Source organism: Acanthochromis polyacanthus, chromosome 10 (genome assembly GCF_021347895.1).
Source record: "Acanthochromis polyacanthus isolate Apoly-LR-REF ecotype Palm Island chromosome 10, KAUST_Apoly_ChrSc, whole genome shotgun sequence".
Taxonomy (NCBI): domain Eukaryota; kingdom Metazoa; phylum Chordata; class Actinopteri; family Pomacentridae; genus Acanthochromis; species Acanthochromis polyacanthus.
This window is the reverse complement of record NC_067122.1, coordinates 24173733-24185847: the sequence shown is the minus strand read 5'-3', so window position 1 is coordinate 24185847 and position 12115 is coordinate 24173733. Positions and strand designations below refer to the sequence as shown.

The window sequence follows — 12115 nt, the reverse complement described above, 5'->3', positions numbered from 1 at the left end:
TATAGGCTTTACTGTATAATAGTGTCTGATGTTTAGGCTCTATGTGTTTGGGATGTCTAATATCCTTGTTTGGGATGTCATTAACATGTAATTATGGATGTCCGAATATGTTTTGTATATAAAATAAAGAAATTATCTTGAGCAATTTAGCAAAAAAAAAAAGTAACACTCAAGATTTAAATCAAGTCATTTTGATGCACTAATATTTCAGTCACAATGTAGGGGCTGCGGTCACTTTTTGCAGCGCGAAAATGGCATTACATGCATTAAGTAATAATTTAAAGTACAGAACAATGAGAAACTACATTTCTGTTGCACCTTTTGAAAATGGAGTTACAAAAATGCTGCATAAAACATTAAAATACACAAAATATTAGACTAAACAGTAAAAGATGCGTAATAAAAGCAGTGCAACCCTAAAAAAGACTGACATCAAAGTATCAGGGAAACAATATAAATACATAAATGAAATGAATCCTGACATGACTAAATAAGGTAAGAGATGTATAAATAAATGTAATAGTGTGCAGTTTTATGTTTGACAAGTTACATTTACTTTAAAAGCTTCACTTATTTATTTTGAAATTCATTTCAGAACCAAATTCATTGGATTGTGTTATTCATGCAATGCCGGTGGCGGTGCAGATTTTGGCAGATGATAACATTCTGGGCACTACGCCTGTTAGGAAATGTTTCTTATGAGGGCTGCTGAGATGTCCGAGCTTACGCGGGGCCCTTGAATGCAGCGCCGGTGTTGGGGCTCTGTGGATTGAGGACGTAGCACAGACTCAGCTCCATCCACTTCAGGCTGCCGACGCTCCTACCACAGTAGCTTGTTTATCTGCGGTCGTCTTATTTGGACAAAACAACAACAACAACGATGGAAGGAAACGTTTGCAACATTCAGGTGCTGCTGCGGGCTGCAGAGTTTCTGGAGAGAAGAGAAAGAGGTAAGTGTTTAATGACAACTGTCAGCCCGGAGGGGAGTTGGTTGGTTATTGTTAAAACAACAAAATGCACAATAAAGCGGTGATCACTGGGCATGCAGGGGATAATGCGCAGACACTGGGCCGTGCTGCAGTTTGAGATCCCATCGAGATTCGTGGTTATTTTAGGCGATCTGTGCCATTTGACTCAGTGACCTACATATCGGTCTCATCATTGTACTCAAAGGCGCCAATCTGGGCTCGTTTGAAAATGAATCCGGGCGGTGCAGAGCCGTCCCCACTGCGAATGAAAGGGAGGCTGCAAAACACAATAACTACAAGATTCATTCACTCGTTTCGCAGCGCAAACTGAATGTTCGCTGTTTTTACTTGAGAGTCTGCAAAACCGGTTTCATAACAGCGCAGAGCTGTCGGGTTGATGGCGCCAAAACCCAAAAGCAAAACGTCCAGCTGATGACAGCAGGACTGTTTGTGTCCCACTCATTTCCCTGCAACACTGAGCTCATCTTACAGCACAGACACACAGCAGTGCGTGTGTATTTACAGCACCGGGATTCAAACTTGACGCTGTGACTAGACTTTATATTTACCACTGCTGCTTTGTGCTCACTCTATTGTCTGGTGTGTGTTTCCTGCACAGAGGCAGAACATGGGTATGCTTCAGTCCTGCCTCTCAGCCCAGGTCAGTCTGATAAGAGAAGCAAACAGAAGAGCAAGAAGATATCTGCTGGTGGCAATAGGTGAGCATATTATATAACAGACAACTGACAAGCGGGTGTGGCTGTCAGTCTGAGTTTCAGTTTTGACACTGTTAGACACAAATACCTCCCACACACTGTCACTGCAAAGCACAATTAATTGCCATTTGCAGCCCTAACTGAATTGTCTCTTCTGTGACTGCAGGTCTGTCCACAATGAGTTGGAAAAAAACAGGTAATGCACATTTTTTTTTCAATAAAACAAGAGTCTGTTTTAATGTTGTCTGAAGTGAATAATTCTGTATTGTTGTGCGTATTTTTGTGCTTCCTAGACGAGCTCAGCTGAAGCACTGCCTGGAGCAGCTGAAGAAGCAGGTTCCTCTGTCGTCCGACTCCATGAGGAACACCACACTGAACCTGCTGAGACGAGCCCAGCTCCACATAAAGGTACCAGCAGCACCTCTGCATCAAAACACTTCAAGCTGGGAGCAAAGAATGCAGCTTCTACAAGACTGTATCGCCTTGCCATGCTGTTGTCTCTGCTGTGTCTGAGCTTTGGTCTGCTGCTCACTTCGGTTGCCCCTCGGTTGGATCATTTCAGAAGCTGCAGGAGCAGGATGAACGTGCCGAGCAGATGAAGGGACGCCTGCGCTGGGAGCAGAGGGAGCTGAGGGTCCGGCTGGAGCAGCTGCAGAGAGGAACCGAGAGGTCGAGGAACGACAGCCAGGGCTCCACCATGTCCTCAGAGAGGTCCGACTCCGACAGAGGTGAGTCACATCTTATTGCTCTTTTTTTAATTGCATGTATTTTGCAGTCACTAGCAGTACTTCCTCATGTTATGTTGGTCCTTGTGTTGTAAGTTAGTCCTCACATTTCTGGGTCTGTTATCAACTTAAAGCTCCTTTGTCTGATTTGAAGTTTTAAAATGTGTATCTGGACAGTTATGTGTATATGCATTATTCTTTTATAAGTGTATTATTATAACATTTCTTTTATTTGAACTGATTTATTGTAGGCTCTTTGTGCAGTTAAAGATTCCCAAGCAGAGTGTTTCCCATTTTACATGGCCTTACAATCACAGTTTGCAAAGTGAAACACTGTTTAATAACAGCTGAAATGGTGCTTTAAAACTATTTCAACCTGTATTTAAAGAAGAACAACTATAGGACTGGTTATAATTTGTGCCATGGAATGCTTTTTGTGTTAAATAAGTAGATAAAGGAACACAAATAGAATAATATCTTTATTATCATTGTGATTTGCTATAAAATTACTAATTCTATTAATGAATAACTGTTTTATAAAAGTTAAATGAAGTTAAAGAAATAAAACATTAGTCAAAAAAAGAGCAACAGCACTTCATCATGGGAACAATATAAATACATAAATAAATGAATATTCCTGTGAAATAATATAATGAATAACTAAATGAGGTCAGAGAATTATAAATACATGGAATAATTCAATAAATGCATTTATATTTGATTACTTGTATTTATTTGTTCAGAATTTATTTCAACACTATATATATTGATTTCATATGGATTTTAATGTTGAATATTGCTCCAGTTTCTGGCAGATGATCTTTTTTTTTTCGCACTGCACCTGCAAGCAAACAGTTTTCATGAATGTGAGTGAGATTTAAGGTAAACTTTTTGATCCCTCACTGGTAAGATTCACACGTTGCAGCATCTAGTTATATATAAGGCTTGACAAAAATACACAAAGTACAGTAAGGCTAAAAATAAAGACGTAATAGAGACGATATAAAAGGTGTGATGACTTTAGGAAGCATCTCTTCCTCTCTGCAAATGCTGTAAAATAAAAAATGATTTTTATTTTACACTATTGCATGTCTGCTGCAAAGCGTAATAGCATAACAAAATTACTTGGAATTAGGATTTTTCCAATTATATCACCCAACCGTTTTTTTTGTAATTTCTAATCTTTCCTTCTGCTGATGGATCTGATGTGTGTTCCGTTACAGAGGACGTGGAGGTTGACGTGGAAAGCATCGTGTTTGACTGCGTGGACTCTGACGGACTGAGCATTACGCACACCGGTGCAGATCACTGTTACTCCAGCATGGACAAGGCCTGGCTATGACAGCAGCGAACACGCCTTGTTTAATGTCGCCTGGTGGACGGGAAGAGGAGAAAACATTCCAAAAAAAAAACAAAGGAGGAAGAAAAAAGGAAGAAAATGTTACTTTTTTGTTTTACTTTACAGAAGGACTACCATTTGTTGGACTACAAGCTAAACATGGGTCATGAGTGAGATGTGTCCATTTGCACTGAATAGCAGTAAAAATCACTGGGCTGGGATGGACGCTACATATACTGTATTTTCCTCAAAAAAAAAAAAAAGCCAGGAGATGTCAAGCAGCTAGTCTTCTTTATAGGCTCTGTGAAGTCAAAATAAGGGCTTTTTAATTCAAAACTTTACTACAGTATGTCAGTCCTGAATTCTGCCTTAATTCTGATTTGGTCTAGTATTCTATACCGCTTTTCCTTAGCACTAAGTTTATATATCAGTAACGTCATCTTTAGCATGCACTTCAACATTAATCTGTGCTGTTCTGTCCTGTTATATAAGTTCAGTCATTTATTTCGCTCTTCTTATTCTGTTGCACATAACGTCCACACGTTGCACTTGCTTTGTTTCAAAAAGGTTTCAGGTGTATCCAAACGACAATAACTAACTGGTCATATTTGCACAATGATATTTGGCCATTAAGTAACACTGCCGAATATTAATTGGATGTATTCGTACACAATTCAGTGTGTGCAAGGATCTTGATGCCTGTGCTGAAGAGAAATGAGAAGCATTAAGGGGCTTTTTGCACAGGTCTAATAACACAGTCAGTTTTATTCACTGCTAATATATGAACTGATGTGTTTCTTAGAGGTGTTGGCTATCCAAACTGTACACTTCAAACGCCTGTGCATTTGTCAGTTAAGATGCTAATTATGCATACAACAAATTCACCAGTCACACAGGCGATGTCTACTTGTAATGATGATGCAATTGATGCTGTATTACAAGTATCATGTTCATTTCTATATATTTAATAACTGAAGGTGCTTTTTTCCCCCCTTCACTTTTGTATATGCAAGATGCCTTATTACTTTTTATTTTTGTCTCTCCGCCCAGTAATATTATGTAGCATTTTTGTACTGGTGTAAGCTTTTTTTAAATGAATAAATATTTTCTATATTTATGTGCTGTTTGTTGTCTGTTCTGTTTGTTCCCAAAGAAGAGGATTTCTTTTCTTAAATGTATTGGAGTAATTTGTAAAGACAGAAGAGCAGGGGATTTTTTTTCCTCTTTCTGGTCGTGCTCATCATTAAGTGTCTCCATTTTGTGTTGTTACTTCCATCCTAAGGAGCCGAATGAATCGAGACTAGAATAAAAAAAAAAAACACGAGTCAAGATGTCACAGCATTATGATTAGAAAATGTCCATTTATTGACAAGCTCATAGTCTGTTCGTAGAGGGAGATACATTGTTGCACCACCAGGCCGAAGCTCAATGTACATTGAAAGGCATTTTTTATGCGTTTTTAACTCATTTTTAGTTGAAATCATAACCATCTGTTACTGCAGCATCAGAGAGGCCAAGTAGATATCTTCATTTAAACTTTGTCAAGAATATGAACTCTTCTTCAGTCAACGTGCTTCAACTCAAAGCAATGAGACGATCAGTGTTATTAGAATGATTAAGTTAACAATGAATGAACTAAACTAACAGACAACATGATTGTATATGAGATTAACACAACAGAAACAAATCATACACAAGAATGCACTCATCATAAATTCTGCTTAAGTGCCGACAAGAAGCTGTAAAGAATTACAAAATGGCATGGAGAACGTACTCAAAAGAACAGAGCAGAAAGCAAACAGTGGTGATGAGCAAAAGTCTGAGGAACACTTTCAGAGTTGGCCATCATCATTTTATGGCACTCAGCCATTCCTTTCTAAGATCTCTATCTCTGGTGAACACTGAAATGATGCAGAGGTATAACATATTCAGAGTGACATGAACAACAGGGAGGCTGGAACAGGCTCCTGAATCCAGCTCAGGCCTTTTATGGTCCACCCACCACTTCAGTTAGGATGTGTCCTCACAGAGGTGTCCACCCATGACTGGGATCAGTTTGTTGTACCCCAGTGCTTGACTGAACAATGAGAGAGGGGGTAATTATACATCTGTCCCAGTATTAGTGGCTGTAGAAGCACTGATTCACGCAGCTCGTCACACATATTGTTTCTTCTGAGCCTGTGAGGCGAGGCCTTTGGCTTTCTCTTTAGCTGCCAGTGCTGTTTCTCTTGCCCGCTCTGTCGCCGTTTCTGCTAAGGTTCTTGACGGTGTCTCACCTACAAAACAAAATTTAGATTGTAATTAAGTTATGATCTAATTCAGGAAATCCAGTGTTGTTCCATAATAGACGTGAACTGTCACTGGCAGATACACACTGTCTTGGCTTTCAGCTTGTCAGTTTCCCAACAACATTAAAGGACAAAAAAAAACAAAACAGAGCTTTTAGTATCAGTCAGAGGGGTTTCAACAGGATTCAGATAAAGATGGATGCACTCGAAATGTCAAAAAAGCATATTTTACAGATACAATTAACACCTTTCCTTTGTTTAGGTTCAACTCCCAACAGTGACTGAAAACTGACTTTTTTTTTTTTTTTTTACAATTCAGCACAAATTAAAACATCTTCTTAAAGACAAAAGAGGGACTCAAGTTATAAAATAACAGCTTCACACACATCTGTAGATGAATTAACAGTTTTAAGAATGCAGTCAAACTAACTTTCTAATTAAAAGGTGTATGGTTTTACCTTGGACAGCAGGTTTAGTCAAACTGCCTAAGTTGTTCTACACATAAAAGAAAATCTCTGTTGCTAAATTGATTTAAAAAAACAACTTCTCATTATTTAGCAATTACTCTCAAAGTAATTGTTAGTTTCAGCTTTCACTGAAATTACCAAATTTCATCAAATTCGACAGTAGATTATTCACTGTTAGCTAAACCTTCATTTTCTTGCCACTATAAGAGCACTTTTTCTCCTTTATCTTCCCTTTATCAGAACACAGTATTTGACTTGTCACAGCAGAAAAATCTAAAGAACTACAAATAAGATAAACAATAAACAATTAATGCAATCCAAAGCACTAATAACTACTATGAATATCCCGATCAAGTGTTTTTGCCCCCAATCTATTTCAAGCAATTTAATAATTATTCTCAGTCAGAATCTAATGCCTCGATGCAAACGTTTCAAGCACATTAGAGTTATTAAAATGAAGTCAATCTATACACTTAAAACTGGGTAACTCTCACATGCAATGAGTTCAAAAATGCATTTTTCCATCCAAGCTGTAGGGCACAATCTGAAATGTAGTGGCAATAAGGTATCCCCGGTCTCCACAAGCTCCAAAAGTTAATGAAAACCTGTATTCTCCACATACATGCCAGAAAATGTACAGCAGATTAACTGCATTAGCTAATTCTACCACCAGATGGAGCCTCTTGCTGAGTAATACTGTAGTGACCAGAGGAGGCGCCGCCCACACTAAAGGCAGTTCAGTGTTGGCAACCAAATAGCATTATGGAAGTTCAGGTAGTAATGGGACACAAAGATTTCTGTGATCCTTAATGATGCTCTGATGTACAAAAGTCTGGGATTGACTAAGGAAGTATTCCATAATCACAGCAGTATTTTTGACAAAGCCACATTTGCAGCGCATACTAAGTAGCTGTTGACTAGTACTAATTACTATTACTAATAGCTCTGACCAAATGTGCTTGTGACATGTGTGACAGCAGACAGAAACAAAAGTTTGGGCTTAGGTTCTTGCTAATACCAATTAGCTAAGAAAAAAATGACCTGACCAACCCCGATTCTGATCTTTGAGATTAGATCAGGACATCTCTAATTGCTGATGGTATCAAATACACACTCCTGCTTTAAAACCCACTTGCAGTTATATATCCACATCGACTGTAAATGTTCATTAAATGTTGGAAACACAGAATTATTAATTTAATGATAGCTTACCTTGCATTTTGGCGAGCACATACTCAAAGCCTTTCATGGTCTTTGTAACACTGGTCTTGAACCTCGCCAGACCAAATTCCTGGAAAGAGAAGAGACAATGTCAACCACGACAGAAAAAGATTGCTGGACCACCTAACAACATACAGCTCATCAACACTTGTTCACCGTCAATCCAGAGCCTGGCAACAGTACAGGTATTTTCTAATTCACTGTCATAAATCATCCAGTCATTCACACCCTGGCAGACAGCTTCAAGCGCTCAGCTGTTCTATCTTAACACTGTGTATTATGTTACTAATTACAGAATGAACGATAGGTGTGTGAGCCTCCCTCTTGGCTGGCTCACACTACTTTCCCTGTTTCTACTTTACTCTACTGACCTGAATTGCTCTTGAGAGCCCATAGACATTGGAAGAGATCCAAGCTTCTCTTTTAATCTCAGTCCAGCTGCCATTCTCGGGGTTAATTCGGTATTCACATCGCTCCTCCACGGACTGGGGAAAACACCAAAATACAAACCAACAAAAAAACAAAACAACCGTGAGACCATGGTATTGTGTTTTATGCTGAGGATTTATAGAAGCAAACATTAAAGTACCATGAGGCGAGCGTGGCTGATGTTCCATGTCAGTGTGGTCATGGTCCTTTTCTGAGGGTCCACAATGGAGTCCTCAATGATGTACGCTGAGCTGGCCATGTGCTTTGGAAGATATCGCTCCATCCAGCGAGGTGCACGACTAGTTTTGGTCAACAGACGTCTGGAAATGAGGCAGTTGGTTGGAGTAACCTCTCGGAAAACTATATCCTCAGTCAAGACATGATTGCTGTGAATGAAGATAAAAGGTACAGACAGATGAAAACAACACAACATTTTTGGGTAGGGCTGCAGTTAATAACTGTGTTCATTATAAATACTTTTGTACGTTATCTGTGTCAATTAGATAGTAGAGTTTAGAAGGTCTGGGTGATAAACAACTGTGATGTGTACATGGTACGATGGACATATTATCAGTAGGAATAAGAAAGTTGTCCGATAGAGTGTTCGATAGCTTCACTTAAAAGCATTAGATGCAAACCGCCTTAAAAACGGGTTAGTGTGCTCTCTATCTGGCTCATAAAGAGTCTATTGTATTCTTCGATAATAGAGACCTTTGGCCCTTCATCATGCTCCTTTTTGGCTTTCCTACTCCCACTAGTCCACAGCTGCCTAAATCTCTCTTCACTGGGACCGTTTTTTGCACTGACAGATAGGCACTGCAGTGTAAAACCACCCACAACTCCCTGTCCTCCCACCACCTCCACCTAAGCGACACACTCCCTGCTCTGAAGGCTGTCGGATTTGACGTCAGGGTAAACATGGAGGCCGGTGTAGGGTTCCCATCCAGTGATACTCAGTCCTGGCCAGCTTTGCCTTAGTTGCCATCCAGACGGCACTGGGCTATGCTCTCTATCCATAATTAATGTGTATCAAAATGAGATCATTTCATTTTTCTTACTTATGTGTGTAAATACATTTATTTGTGTCTGTTTATCACATGATTATCAGCACTATCACATGTGCACTTTGAAAAATAGTTCAAAGTGGACTCTTTTAACCATGTTTCCTGTCTCTCTCTCTTCACTGCATTCTATAAAAAAAGGCCAAAAATTTAATTTAGCCAATTTTTCTGCCAGTCCTCACTACAAATACTTTATTAAAAATGATCAATTCTCAACTTTTTGGCATTTTAGCTTTATAGGACTTTGGAATAAATCAGCTGCAATAAAAAATGACTTTAGTCTGTCTGTATGGTGGTATTGGAGTTCAGAGGGGTAATGCAACTCCATAGCAACTAATGAAATAAAATTTTCAACAGCAAAATGACAACAGATAATAAAACAGCAAACTTATTTAGATTGTTTGTTTAGGTTGACTAAAAGCCCAACACCTACATATATACAATTTACCATCAGGTATGTGCGCAATTATAGAAAACAACATACACGTATGTAGAAGTATCTCAGTACTGTATACTGCTTGAGAAATAGTTTGTTTCCACTACGGTTTAATCCCCTCTGTATACAGATGTTAATACATAATCCACACTATCTCTAAATCTCTGCAAAACTGAATAAATAAGAGGAAGTTTTACCTGTAAGGGTTGGGATATCGTTGCCAGTAAGCAATGCAAACTTGGTCCCAGGTGTTTTTTAGCAGACCTGCGCAGCAGAAATATTTCACCATTGTTCCCTTCGTTTACTTTGGCACAGCCCTGTACAGAAACAGAACAAAAAAATTGTCACTTTACCAGGTTCCTGTAACCAGATTTAAAACGACAGAGCTGGAGAAGTGAAAGTCGAGAAGTAAGTCAATTTTCAAGACAAATGATTTACAAAAAATATCACGACTGAGTAAGAGGTATATTTGCGGATATTCTGAATTACATGATTATCGTCAGCGCAGCAGATGTTTCTAGCTAACGTTACTTGACAGCTGTCAGTCAAACACACACATAAAACACACTTAAACCTTCACAAATTTAACACTGTGTCTCCTGGTGATACTGACAACTCACTGTATAGCTCTTGTTACGACCACAAACTAATAAAATTTTCGACAACGACAAGCTAACTTGACTTTAAAACGTTACAGTCACATTTGTCACGTCCGCACTCTCTTAGCTTCCTGGTTAGCATGAGCTGGCCTAGCATGTGGCTAACCGCATGAATGAATGACTCGCTACGTGCTCTGGAAATTTCTCCCACCAGTCTTCAACAATCAAATTTTCAGGTTATTCCAGAGGCAGAAGCGGTTACCTGCTTTTAAAGGGTCAGAATGTGCATTTTTACATTCCAGCGGGGATGAAGTTCATGCTTCAGCCGACGACAAATCATGTAAAACGGACTGAGGGGAACATAGATATGGGGGGAAGGTCAAACATTTACGTCACATCCGGTAAGCTGCAGCTGTGATGCCCCATCGGAACACTAGAGGGCAGCAGTGGACCGCAAAAATCCCACATTACTTTTACAAGTCTCACTTTTCATAAGATTTGGGGTCAAAATGTCTTCTGATGTTGTTAAAGCAACTAAAACGGGCGCATTATAAATAATGCAACAATTTGTCTTCGGAATATTCTTGTGAATCTGACCTTGGCATGCTATTTTTATTCTATTTTCTTACATTCAGTGTAATTCCCTAGTGGATCTCATGCCCAGATCTAAGATTAATGTCATCCCAATAGAGCTTTTATAATTCCATAAAGGAATATAGGCTAAACCATGAGAACAGTGGTGTGGGTGTCAGAAACCAGCAATACACATAGGTATTTTCTCTGCTGTAAAATGAATCACACTGTGTAGGCCACATTTGTCTTCTTGCTAGTTAAACGCTTTATTGGATTAACTTTGACCCACTTTTTTTCTAAATTAAGTCGAAAAGTTTATGTGTACTTCGATGAAGCTTACATTTGTTTACTTCTATCCTTCTTTTTTAATGCTCAGATAGATTTTCAAGCTGACAGATTCAGATAGTTAAAGTGTACATTTCCCGTGTAGTTTAAATATACCGTGTATGTGCACCCAAACATATTGAGGCAATGTATGGTGATCGACACATTTTTATATTATGCCTGTATTTTCAGTTTTGCAACCCATACAGAGGAACCTAACAGGCATTTGCTTTTCTTCTGGTATACTTAAATATATACTGGATGAAAATATGAACATAGCTTGGAATATTTTTATGATATTCTGTCCATTCTTAAGTATTTGTGGTTCTAGCACAAAGCATCTCTATAACAGAACTGATGTCATGAAGTGCGCTACTATATTGGAAATGATGATGGGGAGGCGGAGAATGGGGTCATAGAACAGGGAGTCAATGACAAGTCACACATTTGTGATGCACAGAGTTAATGAAGCTGTCTTTGTTGATGCGCAGAATGAAGTCCCATTTTGCATGAAGGGCTTGATAAAGTTGGCAGACATGATCATGCTGTCAGACATGTCCACCCAGAGCTGTCTGAAACAATTTCTTTGATAACAAATGATGGAGCATTCAAGTGTCTGGAAACGGTCCTAACTGATATCCTATTCTCATCCATCTTCTTTTCATCTGTGGCATCTGTGGCATTTAAATAAAGCCACATTTTAAGGTGGCCTTTTTTAAGCCACAGGTCAAAGAGTGTGCTGTGTGCTGGTCACACTATCTGATCATTGTCCTTAAAAGTCACACAAAACTGGAGTATTGATTAACTCAATGGCTGAGAATTTGTCACCTGTGCAATTACTTGATTTTTTCCACATTGCTGGCTAAATTTAACATTGCGAAAGAAAAGCGATTTTCCTTTTAGTCAGAAACCCATTTGCATGCTGTGTTTATATCTTTTGTGCAGTGCACTTCCTATCCAAGTCAAGGT

General features: G+C 38.9%; 2 protein-coding genes across 2 annotated transcripts; one reads left to right on the top strand and one right to left on the bottom strand.

Annotated features, from left to right (window-relative positions):
* The first annotated feature begins 743 nt into the window (after window positions 1-743).
* On the top strand, window positions 744-4865 carry mxd3 (MAX dimerization protein 3). The gene is made up of 6 exons (XM_022196038.2): window positions 744-950; window positions 1588-1687; window positions 1851-1880; window positions 1978-2092; window positions 2247-2412; window positions 3633-4865. The coding sequence occupies exons 1-6, from the start codon at window positions 881-883 to the stop codon at window positions 3749-3751; spliced, it is 600 nt and encodes a 199-aa protein (XP_022051730.1). The 5' UTR covers window positions 744-880; the 3' UTR covers window positions 3752-4865.
* A 224-nt stretch (window positions 4866-5089) lies between these two features.
* On the bottom strand, window positions 5090-10647 carry prelid1a (PRELI domain containing 1a). Its single transcript, XM_022196063.2, has 6 exons — window positions 10512-10647; window positions 9848-9967; window positions 8314-8539; window positions 8096-8209; window positions 7716-7794; window positions 5090-6024 (listed from the first exon to the last, which is right to left on the bottom strand). Exons 2-6 carry the CDS (start codon window positions 9937-9939, stop codon window positions 5903-5905), a joined length of 633 nt encoding a protein of 210 aa, XP_022051755.1. The 5' UTR covers window positions 9940-9967; window positions 10512-10647; the 3' UTR covers window positions 5090-5902.
* Between the last annotated feature and the right edge of the window lie 1468 nt (window positions 10648-12115).